This window comes from Humulus lupulus, chromosome X (genome assembly GCF_963169125.1).
Source record: "Humulus lupulus chromosome X, drHumLupu1.1, whole genome shotgun sequence".
NCBI classification, from domain to species: Eukaryota; Viridiplantae; Streptophyta; class Magnoliopsida; order Rosales; family Cannabaceae; genus Humulus; species Humulus lupulus.
The window spans coordinates 186,616,638-186,635,078 of NC_084802.1; the positions used below are offsets into that span (position 1 = coordinate 186,616,638).

The 18,441-nt window shown below is 39.3% G+C and overlaps 2 protein-coding genes across 2 annotated transcripts; one reads left to right on the forward strand and one right to left on the reverse strand.

Moving 5' to 3' along the window:
• The first annotated feature begins 379 nt into the window (after positions 1-379).
• Positions 380-1,781, forward strand: LOC133806512 (uncharacterized). The gene is made up of 2 exons (XM_062244603.1): positions 380-805; positions 924-1,781. The coding sequence occupies exons 1-2, from the start codon at positions 380-382 to the stop codon at positions 1,779-1,781; spliced, it is 1,284 nt and encodes a 427-aa protein (XP_062100587.1).
• A 2,337-nt stretch (positions 1,782-4,118) lies between these two features.
• Positions 4,119-6,767, reverse strand: LOC133803731 (uncharacterized). Its single transcript, XM_062241844.1, has 4 exons — positions 6,259-6,767; positions 6,006-6,120; positions 5,669-5,783; positions 4,119-5,430 (listed from the first exon to the last, which is right to left on the reverse strand). The coding sequence occupies exons 1-4, from the start codon at positions 6,357-6,359 to the stop codon at positions 4,622-4,624; spliced, it is 1,140 nt and encodes a 379-aa protein (XP_062097828.1). The 5' UTR covers positions 6,360-6,767; the 3' UTR covers positions 4,119-4,621.
• Between the last annotated feature and the right edge of the window lie 11,674 nt (positions 6,768-18,441).

An 18,441-nucleotide genomic window follows, 5' to 3' on the forward strand; every position in this document is an offset into this window, starting at 1 on the left:
ATATTTCAAATTATGTGTGTTCTCTAGTGTCCAAGCAGTATTATTTAAAAAAAACATATATATATAATATAAAAAAATCAAATAAATAAATTATAAATAAATTGACAAAATAAAAAATTTACATATAAAAAAAAAAACAAAAAAAAATCATCACAATAGCAATTCAAATTTTTTTTTGGGGTATCAGTTTTTTTTCCCTCTCACCAAGCTCGTACCCTTCCCCTTCTTCTTCTCCGATGCCAATTTCCAGTGCCAACCGCCTCTATGCCCTTCGCCGTCGCAATCGTCAGCCTACCCCGTCTCCTGAGTCCTCTGACTCCTCTGCCCCGCCCTCACCAACCCAGACCCCAACCTCCCCGAAACCCAACTCACTCCACCCATGAACCCCATCCCTTCTCTCCTTGACCCCAACCTCTCTGTCTTCCTCCCCAACCCCACCCTCGATCTTCCTCCTCCCATGAATCTCGAACCCTCTCTCCCCGTCCCAACTCACCCCACTTCCTCCCCACCTTCGGCTGTCTCTTCTCAACCCCGTGACCCCTCCCCTCCACCCCGTCCTCCCTCCCCACCACTCCGTGATCCTTCTCCACCTCCTAGAGCCCTCTCCCCTCCACCTCCACCCAAACCCTCTGGCATCGCCTCTCGCACCCGCACCCGCCAACAAATCCCTTCCCTTCCCTCTACTCCGCCCAAGCCTCCTGGTCAAGTCAAGACATTGGCTAGCAAACGTAAGCCCTCTCATGGTGTTGTGCCTGAGTCCACCCCGGACTCTCCGCCTCCATTGGGTCCTGCCAAGAGGCCCACGGTCGTGCCCCCACCTGCACCAAAGGCCCCGTCTTCCTCTTGGTTCTCTGAAAGGCAAGGCCTCTGCCTCCTCATCTTCTAGAGGTACTATCTTTCTGAATAACAACTATAAAAAACAGTTCACTGAGACTATTTCTTTGCGAAAATTGTTGCCTGAACGATTGTTGGATTACTTGGAGTGTACATCTTTGGGCTTGTATGACATTATTGAGTTTCATGGGTGGAAAGAGTCTGTGTCTGCTCTACGTGTGCCTTGTCCATCTTTGGTTCATGAATTTTATTCTAACCTTTCTGCTGATGTTATTGATCCGGTTCATGAAAATTTTGGGAAAGTGTTTTTGCGTGGCAATTGGATTTCGTTTACTCCATTGGTTATTGCAGAATGTTTACACCTGCCCCTGCTTGATGAGCCTACATTCTCTGCTGAGTTTACTCCGGGCATGGATGAGGTTGCTCGCACTCTCACTGGAAACTCTTCTTCGACTTGGCCCACTTCCAATGCGGTTCTTGCTGCTGAACTCACCCCTCTCTACCACATTTTGCACGTTGTTGCTGTCTTCAATTGGCAGCCCACTGCTCACAAGTCTACGGTTGGGGCTGATCTGGCTCGCTTTCTCTTTGCTGTGGGTACTCTCCAGTCTATCAGTTTACCTCACTGTTTGTTTCAGGTTATATTGGAGGCTGCCATGTGGCCTGGGGTCTCTAGGATTTTGCCCCTGCCTTGTCTGATTCAACGCATTGCTCACTGTTTCTCTGCTGTCCCTTCCAAAAGCATGGACACTCGAATCTCTCTCAAGGTTATAAATTTGGCCTCAACTAGGTCCAAGGCTAAGAAGAAAGGTCCCACAGTCAAGGATCCTATGGCTGCCTCTTCCTTGGGTGTCAAACAATCCTCATGGAAGTATCGCTTGTTTGACTGGATTCATTCTTTCAGCACTGAGTTTCAGTCCTTCAAATCTGAGTTCAGATTGGCCTAAGCTCAGAATCAAGCATTTCAGTCTGTTGTTCTTAGTCACCTTGGTCTGCCTCCTCTCTTGTTCAGTCCTTCGCTGCTGATGACTCGTTCAAGGACGCACCACCATCTCAGGGGGAGAAAGTCCATAGTCCCACTACCACTGGTTCTCGGCCTGCTGACACCCAGTCCGTGCCTCCTGTTGCTGCCCCTCATGGGGAGTTTGTTGTGCCGCCAGGCACCCTCAAGCGTCACAAGAAGAAGAAGAAACCTTCTTCCTCCCAGTAGTTATGGTTCAACTTTGGCATGCCCTCTGAACATTGAGGGGGAGTTTCTTTAAATTCTCTTTAGTTATCTAACATTGTCTGTCGTCTTTTTAGCTAAGTTTGAACTATTGTTCACTACCTGCTGCTTTCGATTTTTCTCTGTTGGTATCTGATTGTATTTTGAGCAGGTGGTTTTGTTATTGGTATCCTAATATGACAATTTATCTAATTTAGTTGTTACTGTTATCAAATCTGTCTGCTGCTAGTTCTTGTCAGCTTTATGTGCTAAAAGTATAAATCGGTTCACTGTTCATATGCATGCCAAAGGGGGAGTTTGTAAGTGTTATTTTTGTCATGCATTGTTTTTCATGTTTAGACATTGTTTTCTTGTTATAACACTGAAAGCCCAGTAGCACGTGATTTCTATTTTCAGCACATGTCTTGCTTAGTTGGTTTTCTATTTTTAGCCCTAGCATATATATTCGTTTGTTTCGTTTTTTCTTTACCTTTTTGAGCAGCCATAAAGTGTCTTCTCTAAGAAACACACTCTGTAAAAGGTCTGAAGCTCTTAATGCTTCATTGTTCATTGCCTATGGTGTTTTGATGATTCCTCACCATTTATCTCAAGTTTTCTTGGTGTAAACCTTGAAGGGACTTCAAGACAAGTCTCAAGGGGAGCTTGAGCAATAGCTGGAGGGAGTCCAGCCACGTTCAAAACCAGTGAGAGGCTGGTTGCTTGAAGACTTTCACAAAATAAGGAGTTGTTTGTTGATTATAAATCAAATTAGAAGGGAATTTTAATTTGTATTTTTGTTGTTTGTAATTGTAATAACTTTGATTATTTTAGTGAATTTGCTTTACCTCTGGACTAGGTCCCATGAAGTAGGTTGTGAGAAATCATGGCTGAAACATGTAAAATGATTGTCATTTTTATTTTTTCTTGCACTTGATTATGATTCAAATATGATTTTAATTTGATAAATTGATTATAAAATTGACTGAGTAGTTGAGTTGCAGTAGTTAACTAACTTTGAAGAAGTAAGTGCCCTTAAAAGTAAAAGGTTCATTCATCCTTGGGCATAACTAAGGACTTGGCAGCCAAGAATTTTCATATACAGCTGGTATAATCACTTTTTAAAAAAAAAAAGAAATTATGAAACTAGATCATCATACTTATCACAGCATCGAGTTGTCCTACATTCTTGAATTTAAGGTGAACAATGTCAATTATGGCTCTGATCAAACTGTCGCTTGCACTGAAAAGATTGTTGTTAGGAGTTCTTGCAAAAGTTTTTGGCAGCCAGTATTGTTACGTTTCTTCAGAAACGAGAATGGTTGTTGTATTGAGTTACAAATTACGAATGGAGATGAATTATATTCTTTTCGAGAACTTATAGATTTTTTCATTTCCTTTTATTCCGTGTTCATTATGTACCTATTAATATTATATGTATTATCTATACCATTCGTATTTGAAATATTATTTTCTTTATTCTTCTTACAACAGTATTTGCTATTTACTTTATCCTCAAAGAAATAAAGGATTAGCATTTGTTCCGACCCCACAAGATGATTCGCATAGTTAGTCACCGTTCATGGTCTTAAAGATAAACAAAGACCCCCATCCATTCATTTTTTAATAATGTTTTCTCTTGCTGATTATACAAAAAAGAAAAAAAGTAAAAAATAAAAAGAAAGGGGTCCACACAACCTCTCAAGGCATAAGCTTGACCAAAGATAATAGACCTTGTCCCCCACTCACACAAACAAAGCCTCATCACCTAGTTATGGATTAATTATATTTCACCTCACTTGCATCGTCATTCAACCATGCCAAAACGGGTCCATTACCTTATCTGTTATCGCTTCAAAACGTCAATCCTTTACAGAGTAATACTTTGGGGTTTTGGTTAAAGGGACATACTACCCAACTTATCCTTTTCACATGGAGCCCACGCTTTAAATGTAAAAACATATCAAACAATTACATCTAAACACTTTGTTTAAAACCACCCTAATTGGGATACAATGGATATTACGTTACCAAACCACCAAGTACCTTGTTTGAATGACTAAACATGCCTAAACAGATCAAATAACAAATAATCCAGATCAGATGCATCATACATTATCTAAAGAAGATAATAAGTGCGACTTAACTCAGTGATACATTACAATAGAAGGAAGACAAACAAAGATAGACATAAACTAACTAGATATTTGACAGCTAAGGACACTAATAAATCTCAGCTACTACTAACTTGTAGCTCTGTGAAGCTGTTCTAAAGCAGCTTTCTACAACAATATCACCGTACTAAAACGTAAAGAACTGTATTTCAGAATGTTTAGATTAACATTCTGTTAGTACATAATATGCTAATAAAAGTCTCTACTGTTAGTTCTAACATTTAGCTATCTAATTCACCATCATTCAATATTTACATCTCACCTTCCTACGTAGCAACTAGTCTGGCAGCCCTTGGGTGCAAACACATCCCGAGTACAACAAAATTGCCCCCAAAACCAAGGGAAAAAAAGATTCAGCAGAACACATTAGCCAAGCTATTCCAAGAGGTTGAGGTAACTTACTGAATCAAACTTATGATCCTGCATTTCTCATATTTCCACTCAAGTGGATAAAAGGAAGATTTGGGTTCAAACAAAACTGCTGATCCTCCATTCCGCTATCAAAAGCTGCCTTCCGTTTTCTCACGGCTGCTTCTACACTCTTGTACGAGCCTAATTCCTGGCATGCATTGCCTCTAGGAAATAAGGAGAACCCTTTCTCCAATAATGGTAATTGGTAACAAAAGTTGCCTCCCTCTTGGGAACTAACGTCTCTGATAGCTTGGGGTTGCGTTTTCTCAACACTTAGAGGGCCCAATCGCAAAGACAGATCACACCCAATCTTGCATTGTCTATCAGCTGCATCTATCTTATTTGGTTCTGTGTTCTTCAACGAAGCATCTTCATGACAGGAGAGATTCTGGATCACATCCACTTTAGAGCCTTTTAAAGGATCACTGGTCAGTTTAGGAAGGAGAACGACATCTTGCCAAAGTTGTTCAAACTGGGGGTCATTTCCATAATAAAGAGGGTATGCTGAAAATGAGTTAGATGCTTTATAATTACTAAGGGCTAGGAGTTGCTCATAGTTAGATGGGGGAATGTTTTCGGATGCAGGCGAAAACATAGCAGTACAAATGTTGTTTTGGATAAAATTGCTTCTAGAGTCAGACCTGAGATGGTTCGAGGTTCTCAAAAGATTTGAACCACTCGCAACATTTTCCAACAAGTTTGGAGATACACATGGGACCTCTGAAGTGTTGGGAGTCAGGTAACATCTCGGGTGACAATTTCGTTGGCTTCTTGAGGCTCTTCTTGGTGTACACCCCAAGTTGAGAGCAGCTATACAGCATTTGGTAAATCAATGGAAATAATTATAAAAAAACATGACAACTTAAACTGGAAACTAGTACTATTCTCAAACACAGGAGAGCTATACACATAATGCCCACATTTCAAACAAAAATAGAAGTACTTGGAAGTCAGAACGGTTACTAAAATTTCTACCCTTTTTGCAAGGCCTCATGCTTAAAGAGAAGAAAAGCCCATGTTCAGATATGAGAAAGAGAAGTTTTTGTACCTTCAATACAAGGCTGAATAAACTCGCCAGTTTCGGTGCTTTCATCGAGTCGAATGATCGTATTGATGGCATCATTTGTTCGATCCCAGAGTGTCTTTAGGTCCATGTATTCAGCCTATGCATGAAACAAAACGAAAATATATATATTAAAAAAAACTACGAAGGATGGAAATAATCAAAATCCAGGAAAATCATAATAGAAATCTCTGTTAAAAAAAAAAAAAAACAGAACCAAAAAACCATAAAGGAAAGTGGAAAGGGATTCAAGAATAATACTTTGAACCCCAGAATCAGCCATTTGGATTTGATTGACGAGACAGTAAGAGAGATAAACTACCTCAGAATTGGCTTTAGAGTACATAATTTCTTCAGCTCTGAGCACAACAATTGGGAGCTTCTCTTGCCATTCTTTGTTCTGTTTAGTAGACGAACTATGAATCTCATTCGCGACCCTTTTAAGAAAAAAGCCCAGATTAGATGCAAATAAACTCAATATAATCACACATTTGAAACCCTCAACAAGGGAGCAAAAAAGAAAAGAAAGAAATACAACAAAGTAAAAAAAAAAGTATATTCTTCTAAAGAGAAACCTGAAAATCTCTTTAATAAGAGAACCCCTGATGGGTTGGTGTCTATCACTATGCCAAGCTCTTCTAACACACTCATAAGGTCTTGGACCTGGTCTAGGCATAACTTTTGATAAAAATAAAATATATATTTTATATATATATATATTCTATGATAGATAAAGCTTCAATCCTTTTGAGAGCTTGTAGTGAATGGCCTTCAAGTCTTCAAATTTCAGCCTCTTCTTGTTCTTCTTCAAATACCCTTGATGTTTCTTTCCTCACTGACTAAAATGTAGTTCAACAATAATAAGTAAGCACAAAGGTTGAACTTTTTTTTTTCTTATAATTTAAAAAAAAAAAAAAAAAAAGAGGTGGGGACTTGTATGTTTGCTTTGCTTTATGCTTCTTTTACTGTCAGAAGTTGAATAATTTCAGCAGGGTTCAATTGATGAGTTTGGTGTGTCCCCCACTCATCCACATGCCTGCTTCCCCAAGCTTCAAAGTTTCTCTCTCTCTCTCTCTTCTTCTTCTTCCTACTTTTATTTTTTTTTACTTTGGCCCTCTCTCTCTTTATCCTGACCATTCGTGTAGTGGTGTAAGGGGAAAGAGACTTGATGAATTTGTCATTGTCGGTAGTGCATAAGCAAACATCAACCTCTCACTGTTAATAAACAGAAATTTTCCTCATATACTAAAAAAAGAACAATATGTACATAAATGATATTTTAGTATTTATACACGTGTCAATCTTTGGCACATCCTTCTTCTGTGTTTCACAGCATCAGAGATGCGTGTAAATTGGGTTGAAACTGGTTTTCCCTTCGGTTCTATTCATTCGAGTAAATTAGAAAAACCAATGCTTACCTTGTAAAAACATTATTCCTTCTTTGAACAGACGAAGAGTACAAAACAGCTACCTCTCTTCTTTATAAGGCTGTGTAATTAAGTTTTGAGCTTTCAATGAAATTGTACCAAATTCAATTGGAGCATTTACTCGGATTAAAACCCTATTTTTAATCCCATATAACGCGGAAGAAAATTATTCAAAAAACTGAAATTTGTATTGAATTGAGTCGAATGATTTACAAGGCTGAGCTCCTATTAAATATGTGAGCAAGAGAAAGAAAACAGAACAGTGTAAAATCAAGAACCTAACACCCTTGACAACTAACTGACTTAATAAGAGAAAATAACAAACTAAGATATTACACTATTGAACAGATCAATATGGTGAAATAAAACTAGTACAAGGAATGAACAAAAACAACTAAAATTACTAAATATATAAACTATAATCTTAATAGTCTCCCCTCAAGATGGACTGTGTATGTCATGGACAGTCATCTTGGAAATATGAGTAGTTAGAGTTGTGGAAGGCAAGGGTTTGATGAAGGCATCGGCCAATTGTTGCTGGTTGTTTACTGAGAAGAGTCGAAGAGTCCCAACTTTAATTTTTTCTCTTATAAAATGACAATCCAATTCTATATGTTTCTCTCTTTCATGAAATGTGGGATTGTTAGCAATATGGACAGCAGAAATATTGTCACAATAAATGAATGCAGATTGTGGAGAGAGCTTGTAACAGATACTGCAACCAAGTCAATTCACTGGCTGTGGCGGCCAGAGCACGATACTTAGCTTTTGCTGAGCTTTTTGAGATGGTCGGTTGTTTCTTTGATTTCTAGGAGATGAGGCAATCTCCAAGGAAAACACAAAATCCTGTTGTTGATCGTCGTGTAATGGGGCAGGAAGCGCAGTCTGAATCTGAGAAGGCCCAAATGTTAAGGGAAGAAGAGGAAGGATGGAGTAACCCTTGTCTCGGTCTTCCTTTAAGATAGCGGAGAAAATGGTGTACTTCTTGAAGATGAGGAGTGTGAGGGGCAGCCATGAATTGACTGAGATTATGGACAAAAAATGTAATATCCAGACGAGACAAGGTCAAGTATAAAAGTCGCCCAATTAGCCTGCGGTACTGAGAAGGATCAGGGAGTAGAGTACCCGTAGTGTCATTGAGCTTCAGGCGAGGGTCCATAAGTGTGGAAACTGGCTTGCTAGCTAGGTATCCAATGTCTTGTAATAACTGTAAAGTGTACTACCTCTGAGAGAGAAATAGGCCAGTGGAAGACCTGGCTATTTCGAAGCCTAAGAAGTGCATTAAAGGACCAAGGACTTTGAGCTTGAAACGAGCATTGAGGGACTATTGGAGCTCCTTGAGGCATGATAAAGACAACCCTGTGATGATGATATCATCGACGTACACATGGATGGCGATGAAATCCAATCCATGGCCCTTGGTGAACAATGTATAATCTGCTTGGCATTGTTGAAAACCATTATGGAGGAGAGCATCAGATAGTTTTGTGTACCATTGGCGAGATGATTGACGAAGACCATACACGGACTTGTGGAGTTGACAAACAAGGGGAGGACCTGAAATAGAAGAAGATTGAGTGAGTAGTTCAGGTGGGATTTGCATATATACCTCTTCAATGAGGTCTCCATTAAGAAAGGCATTATTTATGTCAAGTTGGAGAATATGCCATTTACTAATGGCTGATATTGCTAATAATAGTTTAAGGGTAACCATCTTAGCAACGGGTGAAAAAGTATCAAAGAAATCAAGCCATTCTTGTTGTGAGTAGCGATTGGGTACTAGACGAGCTTTGTATCTTTCAATAGTACCATCACTATGGTACTTTATCTTATAAATCCAACAACATCCAATAGCCTGTTTGTGAGGAGGCAAGGTAGCTAAAGTCCAAGTTTTGTTAGCTTGGAGAGCTTGCAATTCTTGTTGCATAGCTGAGATCCATTGAGGATCTAAGGCTACCTCCTTGTAAGTAGTAAGTTCTGGATTGGAAGAAAATGCAAAAGAAAATACTCTATGAGAATGAGATAGTTTTGAATAGTTAATATAATGACTAATGGGATAAGGAGTTTTTAGTTGAGGATGAGTGGAGCTGTGGCTCTCAAAATCCTTAAGGTAGGCAGGTAGATGGGACTGCCTAGTAGACCGTCGAACTGGTGGTGGAGATTCAATAGTTGGTGAAGGACTCATGGAAGTCTCAGTGGTGTCAGCATATTGGTCGTCAACCATGTCTGAGATATCTGTAGAAGTGATAGGCGTGCAAGTAGAAGTAGAGGAAGAGGAAGACTCATAATCTGAAATGTGAGTGTTAGAAATTAAAGAAGAAGGTAACACCATATTAGGGAAAGGATCATCTAGGACAGAAGCATCAACAAGTTTGAGAAAAGGAAAAATCTCCTCATGAAAAACAACATTCCTGGATATAAAAAAATTGTTTAGAATTAATATCATATAACTTGTAGCCTTTAAAACCAGTAGGGTAACCTACAAAAATACAAGCTCTTGCACGGGGTTGGAATTTAGTCCTGTGAGCTAAGAGGGTAGAAGTAAAAACAAGCCATCCAAAGGTTCTAAAGAAGTCATAATCAGGAAGTTTATTATATAAAATTTCATAAGGATTTTCATTGGTCAAGTTTGGAGTTGGTGTTCTGTTTATGATATAAGTTGTTGTAAGAACACAATATGACCAAAAAGTGAGAGGTGTATGAGCCTGATACTAAGCGAGCCCCATTTAAAAGGTGTTGGTGTTTCCTTTCAGCGATGAAATTTTGTTGAGGGGTTTCAACACAAGAAAACTGATGGAGAATACCTTTTTGAGCAAAAAGATCAGTGAATGTCAGTTCTGGAGCATTGTCTGATCTAAAGCATTTAAGCATGGAATGATATTGGTTTTCAATCATGTTTAGAAAAAGAGGGATAATAGTGATAGCATCAAATTTGTGTGTCATTAAGTAAATCCAAGTGAACCTAGATTTATCATCAACCAAAGTAAGAAAGAAACAATGATTTGAATGTGATGGTGTGTGATGTGGCCCCCAAATGTCACAATGTACTATATCAAAAAGGGAATTAGCAAAAGTAATTTTATTTAGAAAAGGCAGCTTCTTTTGCTTAGTAGAATGTTTATGAAAGTGAGTTGTGTTACAATTTAGAGTAGAACTTAATACATCTAAACATTTAGAGGAAAAATGACCAAGTCTAGAGTGCAAATATCAACACTAACAGTATGAACTTGAGGTGTAGATGAGGGCTTATGCAGGAGGTATAGGCCATTACACGATCTACCCTTGCCAATCATCTTTTAAGTGATTGTTTCCTGAATGGAAAAAGAATCACAAGAAAAGGAAACATAAATGGTGTTAGTTGTTGTGAGGGCACTAACAGATATGATATTGTACTTGAAATTGGGCACAAAAAGGACATCCTGCAAGACAAGATTATTAGGAATAATGATGTTACCACTTTTTGAAACAAAAAGGTGTGAGTTATATGGTAAAATCAACTTTGTTGGAGGTATATTAGAGATAGAAATAAATTGAGAAAAATAATGAGAGGTATGTCAAGTAGCACCTGAATCTATAATCCAATGACCAAAATCAGTGGGAAAATTTAAGGAAATGGTGGACAATATTATACCTGGGGTGTCTATAGAGATTGAGGGAATATATGTTGATGTACCAGATTGTTGTTGAGCCAATAAGTTGAGTAGCTGCTAGTATTGACTAGCAGTTAATTGAGGCAAAAAAGTATTATTCTCAGTCAAACGTTATGAAGCAGTGTGACTGGTCTGGGCTTGATTAGCAACTGCTGATGTTGGTGCTCGATTCTTGTTGTACCCTGGAGGATATCCATGTTGTGCGTCCTAAAATTCAGCACGAGTCTTTTAGTCAGCTCGAATACCACTGGCTAGCCAAGAGCTGTAATAGATGATCCATAAGTCCATATTTCCTTTGTAAAGGCAGCACGATTCCCCAGGTCAATAGCACGAGCTGGTGAATGCAAAGCAATAGGAACAAACTGGAAACGTTTATAAAGCATAGCATCCGAGACACGAGCTGACTGTGCACTCAGCTCGGGGTACGCTAGAGATCTGCCGCATCCTTTGATCTTTATAAACCTGGATATGTTATATAGACGTGCATGGTCAGACATAGCATGTCTGCAAATCCCTGAAATCCCGGACACATAATATAATCGTGCATGATCAGACATCGCATGTCTGATTATCTCTGAGGACCCATGATCAGTTTTACCTAATGATTAGACCATACCTTAGGATAAACTGTAATATTTATAATTAGTGTGAGACAAGTCACACTAGGGTTTTGATTCACGTGATGACCCTAATGCCTATCCATGGATTTTCTCTATAAATACTAAGACCTTGGATAGGGAAAGGTGTGTTGTTTTTTGTAATACAAAAACTCTGTCAAAATTTAGAGAGAAAAACAATAATAATACAGACTCGTGGACTAGATGGATTTTAACCTCCGAACCACGTAAAAAGACGAGTGTTCTTAATATTTCTTTTTTAGTGTTTTTAAGCATCATTTTCTTATTGCGGTTTATCATTAAGCACTAATCCATCCCAGCTATTTTCATAATTCACTGTTGGCGAAAAGCTGCGTCAACACATGTATTTTGTAACATTTCTCTATGGTATGCCCATGAACGTTACAATGAGTACAAAAAGGTCTATTCTTTCTTCGATAGTAGCTTTTGTTTGGTGCAGAATCTGTCCTTCACTCAGCTCGGGTACAGCGGGCAAATAATATATACGGAAAAATAACCAAGGTATCCATTTATTATCCACGTAGGCAACTCGGTTTGCATAGTGGTCATATAGATTAGGGATACGGAGGTTGTGAAGTGCGAGCTCATGATGTTCTAACAACTGTCGAAGTACGAGCTCGGAGAGATATCCAGCTCGTGGTAACTCAAATATATTGCGTACCCACAGATCCCCAAAGACTCGGGTCCCATAATACGGTTATTTATGACCAGGCTGTCATATTTAATGTCCCAGATATTAGGAGTACATTTACTTTATGATCAAATCATATCCCATTATAAATGGGAAGTATATGTGTTTAAATGTAATAAATATGTAAATCTATGATTGACTCACTCGGTTACCCAAATCTGTCCATAGAATTTCTCTATAAATACTAAGAATATTAGACAAGGAAGGGGACCATTATTCTATAATACTAAAACTTTGCCAAAATAGAGAGAGAAACAGCAATAATATAGACTCGTGGACTAGGTGAATTTTAATCACTGAACCACGTAAAAGCTTTGTGTTCTTGTAAATTCATTTCATCTTTCGTTACGGTTTATTATTAAGCACTAATCAACCTTATTATTTCTTGATACACTGTTGGCGAAAAACCGTGTCAACAATTGCAATCCAGTGTTCCAAACCTGGATTTGATCGATAACAACTTACAACCCCTACTTCATACCATATGTCAGGCCTAGTACACAACATAGCATACATAAGACTCCTAACTGCTGAAGCATAGGAATACTTTCTCACGTCCTTGTAACGTCCCCAAAATGCTAATAGGGTTTAGTGCCATGATTAGCGAGCCGGGAGGGCATAACTGGAGATATGTGTAATTAACTGATTAAATGGATGACTATGTGGCATGCACGATATATATGATAGTGTGAGTATGATTATATGCATGTTTGTGAGCATTAAATATGCATGTGGGCCCATTCTTGATAGTTGGGGCATATTTGTAATATTGGCCCGTTGTGGGAATAAATGTTAATATATGTGAGTAAATGATTAAGATCACATTATTATGTGGATATATTTGCAGTATATGGCTCGAGGCGATCCTAGTGAATGGATTGGCAGAATAGTCACAGCGGGGTTTAATACCTAGCTCGGGGAGAGCCTAGGGGTATTTTGGGAAGTTTAATGTGTATTTGGGGTTTATTGAGTAATGGGTAAATATTTGGTAATTAGTTTGACATGACGGGATTAATTGGGAATTTATAGAAATACTCGAGGAATTAGCGGGAAGTGTGGCAAATGACGTTTTTGCCCTTGGGGCCATTTAAGGTTAAGGGTATACTTAGGGGGGCAATTTGGACTTTTATTGACTATTGGATGGTCTTGTTTTGGCTGGGACTAGAAACTTTTGGAAGTAATCAGAAAGTATCTAAGAGACTCTCTTTCTCTCCCTCTATTACGATTCTCTCTCTCTCTCTTGTGTTGGAAGGCTTTGAAGTGCTAAAGGGAGGATCTTGATCTTTTGAGCTGGGGCAGTCTGGAATTGAAGCTTAAGAATTCAGGAATTGAAGCAGGTAGAGGGCAGGAAGTCTCTGAGGATTGAAGCTTTAAATTGAGGTAAGGATTTTGTTTTTGTTTTTGTTTTTTTTGTTGGGAACTTAGAGGATTAGGATGAATTTGGCTAGGTTTTGAGTAATACTTTGTAGTTGATTTGGGGTGGTAAACTTGGTAGAATTTTGTGGTGTTTAAGTGTATCTAAACTTTGTGGTTGGGTGTGAATGGGAGAAATGCTGAGAAATCCCAGGGAATTCTAGGTTCGCAGGGGCGCGCCGCGGCCCGCGTGCCCAGAATTCTCTAGGAGGCCTGCTGATTTATAGGTGCGTCGTGACCCTAGGGGGCAAGTCGCGACCCGCCTCCCCCCCACAAAAAAAAAAGTAGAGGTTGCGCCTCTGACTTGAGGCACGCAGTGACTCGTCTAGAGAGTTTTAGCCTAGGTTTGTCTATAGGCTCAGGGAGGCTTAGGGATTTGAACTTAAGCGGTTGGGATGATTTCTACTACCTGGTTTAGTAGAAATCGAGGTGCTGGAGGCTAGTATTTCAATCCAAAGCTTTTAAATGGTTTAGAATCTTATGGTCATTCATTATTGCTTTGTGACTAGCTCAGGAATTGAGGATTGTGCTCGGGGTCGTCATACGCTTGCTGCTCGAGATCCGAGGTAAGAAAACTGCACCCATGTGGTTATGTTTGGGACTAAGGTTCCCTATATTTGAATATATGCAATGTGTGACTGTATTGATGATATGCTTTTTATGAAAGTATGACCTAAAGGTGTCGGGGCTGCTGATAAGCGCACTGGACACAACTCGACCAATGTGAGCAGGGGTCATCTAAATAGTCAGAAGACTCAGTCTAAGCGAGTTAGGGTCAGCTGAATAAACAGAGGGCTCGGCCTAAGGGTGCTGATACCTAATCATTTGTATTGCTGATTGGGATGTATGCTTGAAAATATATATTTGTCATTGTTTAGTTTAATGCTTGTACTATGTTGAATAATTGGACTGGTTGGGTCAAGGTTGATTAAATGCTATTGTTGCTCTTTGGTTGGGATTGTTGCCTATAATCTATTTATCAGTTGAATCTAGTGTATTGTATTTACTGTCTTTATATTGTTGCCTAGTTATGCATGTTGTTTTAAGTTTTCTTGTTGGGCCTTGGCTCACGGGTGCTACGTGGTGTAGGTAAAGTAGTTGATAGCTGGACCATCCATGGGTTGGAGAGCTTCAGGGACGGTGTGTACATATGCGGCCTGCTCGATCGCCACTGTCGGGGTAGCTTGGGAGGAACTAGGGTTAAACCTTGTTTTTGCTGCTTAGGATGGCTAAATTGTATCTGTTTATCTTTTACCAATCTGTAAACTTATTTTTTTTTGGATCCTGTGTACGAACTTAATATTTTAATGAAATATAGTCATTTTGTTGACCAAATCTTTTATTACTTGACCTTGACTTAGTCTTTAATTACACATTTAAGTTCAAACGACTTGCTTAGCAGGTTAAGCACTATTTTAAACACACAGTGTAATGGTCTTGGATATCCAAGGTGTTACAACTTGGTATCAGAGCGGTCTAGGTTTAAGGGTTCCTGAAGACTGGCTGGGTGTGTACACTCACCGCTAAAGATAAGCTCAACTCACGGTTAGGTACTTAATAACACGAATATGTGGTTAATTATTTAAATTGAACCTATGTGTCTTATCTGCATGTTAGTATAGAAAGCATGATGTGTATGAATATATTTGGTAGTAATGGAATTTGATAATTAATGCATGAGTAATGTATATTGGTGTTTGATATACTTATTGTGTGTGTGATTACTGTGATTGTTTGAACTTGCCCATGGGATGATTCTGGATATGAACATCAGGGCTGAGGGGTTTGTCAAGATTGCAGATTGATTCAGAATGTATGAACTAAAGATGGTTAATTGGACCTGGTATTGTTAGATTGGGGGCTGCAAATGTTGGTTAGGGTCGGAACCCTCCATCTGCCCCTGTAATTCACAGCAGATGTTTGCCAGTATGTGAGTAAGGCTGCTAAATCTGGATAAGGAGATTAGATGGTTGAGGCAGTGGGTTTCATTGGGGAAAGTGCTGCTTCATATGTCTTGACAGTAAGGGCACCAGTGTTGGTTCAACCTGAGGATGGAAACAGATAAGAGTTACCATATGAAAGGCTTTAGAAACATTATCCTTTAGTTTTCAAGGAAGGTTTGGATTTGTTAAGGAACTGATTAGTGGATGGGCATGATTAAATAAAATGAGAATGGTGGGCCATGATAGAGTAGTTGCACTTTGTGTATGCTGCAGGAGGATGCCCTGAGGTGGTGGGGAGTAGTACCCTAGACCCGAAACGTTGATATGATGGGTTGGAAGGAATCCAGACAATGATTTGATAAATGAGATTATTGTGATGCAGTTTGGACTGTGAAGATTAACGAGTTTATGAACTCAGTTAAGAATGGCAGGAAATTCAAACAACGGTATCCCTATTTTTGGGATCAGATAGAGGGGCGGATGCCCAATGGATAGAAAAGAAGGACCCCTAATGGTTCTACTACTCTTGGTCGTGACAGGAAGGGTTATAGTTTACAGGATAGCCACTGAGGCAGCATTGAAGCCTGGTGAAGTAATTTAGTATGCGTCAGGTGCGAGAGACGCCATCTGGGAGGACGCTGAGTGAAGGCATGTTCTCTATGTGGAACAGTTGGGCGTGTCAGGAAGGATTGCCCAAAATTGAAGTTGGAAGAACCAAGGAGTATAGATTACTTGACCCCAGTTTGAGGGTCTGCTTTGATGCAGTCAGAGCCCGGGGCTAGTCCCTCGGAGGCGACCATTTGACTTGTTAGTTCTTGTTCCTTGTTATGTATTGAGCTGATTGAGTTCGGTGATACGTATCTCCCGGAAGAGACGCGAATATGAGGCACATGCTTCGAGGTTGCTACGATAGGGTTTAAGATATTAGTGCCTACTGGGAAAGAGTTGGTAACTTCCAAGAGGAAGGTTAGAGTACTATTAGTAAAAGGTTTACAGTAAAAGTAATTGAGCTCGTCATATGAGAGTTTTGATATGACCCTGAGTAAGCAGTAATCTGCTAAATAAGGGGCAACCATGGATTGCAAGAGATAGTGATAATGTCAGGGTTTGAAAGGGAAAAACTCGATTTCATCTATGAGATGCCTAGATATTGTGGTAGGTACCACTTGGAATCTATTAATTAAACTGATTGCAAGTTGGATTGGCTAGTAAGGTTTCAGATGGGTGTACAAGGAATCGTTGAGTATGCGACATGATTAAGGTGCGGATATAATCGGTATCAGGGACATCATGAAGAACGGTGTTAGCTCAACAGAAAGAATTAATGGTTCAGTTAAGATGTATTTGATTTGAGGATGGATCAAACGAAGAATTGCATCGTGGGACACATTGACATTGCCTGTTAAGGTTGCATGGTTCAATTGCCCAGTTGCAAGATGGGACAATGTTCTCAGGAATTGATCTTCAATCTGGTTATTACCAGTTGAGGATCAAGGAAAGAGACATTCTAGGAATTACTTCTTGCACCAAGTAGGATGTAATGGATTATCAGTGAAAGTTCTTAACTGACCAATGCTTCAACGACACAGATAAGTTCAACAAGCTGAGAGTACAGGAACAACATGGATGAGTCATATCCAGATTGGTTAAAAATTTGTTGGTCTATTCCCAGTTGGAAGCAGCATGTGAACGACTACTACAACGATAATACTAAGATTGATGTGACAGGGTTTTAGGTAAGGCTCCAGAAAGTGTAAGCTTCGATTTCTCTAAAGGTATTCAAGGTCACGTTATAGGAGGTGATGGGATCATGTATGATCAAATTCAATTAGAAGCCACAAAGGAATTACTGAAGAACGCCTAAGGGGTGAGACCGGTAAGACACGCCAGCTATTACTTGAAGCATCTTCGAAGTAGCTATTCCCAAGATTGAGATAACACAAGAACCTAAAGTTTGTCTGAATGGATAGTTTTGTACTGGATCCTTAGAAGATAAAATAAGGATTGGTTAGCACCCTATGGCATTAGAATCCATAAGTAATGGATGAATGCGGGAGGACAACAGGGTGGATATTGTCTTTGCTTAAGACATGAAATTATAAGGTGGTGCATCAAAGGCTAAGACGCGCCCAGGTATAGACTAAATGGATGGTTGTTCGTGCTTCACGATAAATGAAAGAATAAGAACACGAATGTTATACATGGAGCATTAAGTTGACGGTCATGCTAGATAGCCACGGTTAAGATGCAGTGCTGACACCCATGGAATAGAAGTGAATGTATTAGCGCAAGGATTTGAGCGTTTGGTCACTTGTAGAGGAATAACGTTGAGACCAAGACCTAGTGGAAATTAATGGGTGATTCATGTAGGAAACCCTTGATTGCATAAGGGAAAACTAATATGGAAGTTTGATTAGACGCCATAGATTATAGTAAAGTCAGATGAGATAACGACCAAGATTGGTATAGTGCATGAAGTTGATTGCTGGCAAATGTATCTCTATGGGCAATGAAGTTCAGGGAAGATATTTTGTGGGAATGATTAAGAATCCTACTATATTAGTATGAACGGGTTAAGACGTGAAGATCGAATGAAGGATCTAGTGGAACCCAGCGTTGAGGTAGAGGTTTTGAATGAGTATTGTACTACCTCCTTATGAATATTGTATCTAGGAATTTGAATGGATGTTAAGATCTAAAATTTGTATATTGGAAGGTAAAAGGGTATAGTAATGGACCGTAAGGGATGGACTATATTAGACTGCAAGTAAGATGGTTGGATATGAAAAGTTGCGACTCAATAGATTGAGTTAACACACCTTGGTTCATGTGAATGGATACCACGATAATAATTATGGGCAAGGGAAGATTGTATGTCTCTGTGGGACACCAAAGTCAATGGTGTCGGACTGAGACCCTTTATTTCCCAAGTTTTGAAAAAGATTGTAGATGACAAAGAGTATAAGATTGAGACTAAGAATTATTAGTTACCTTCA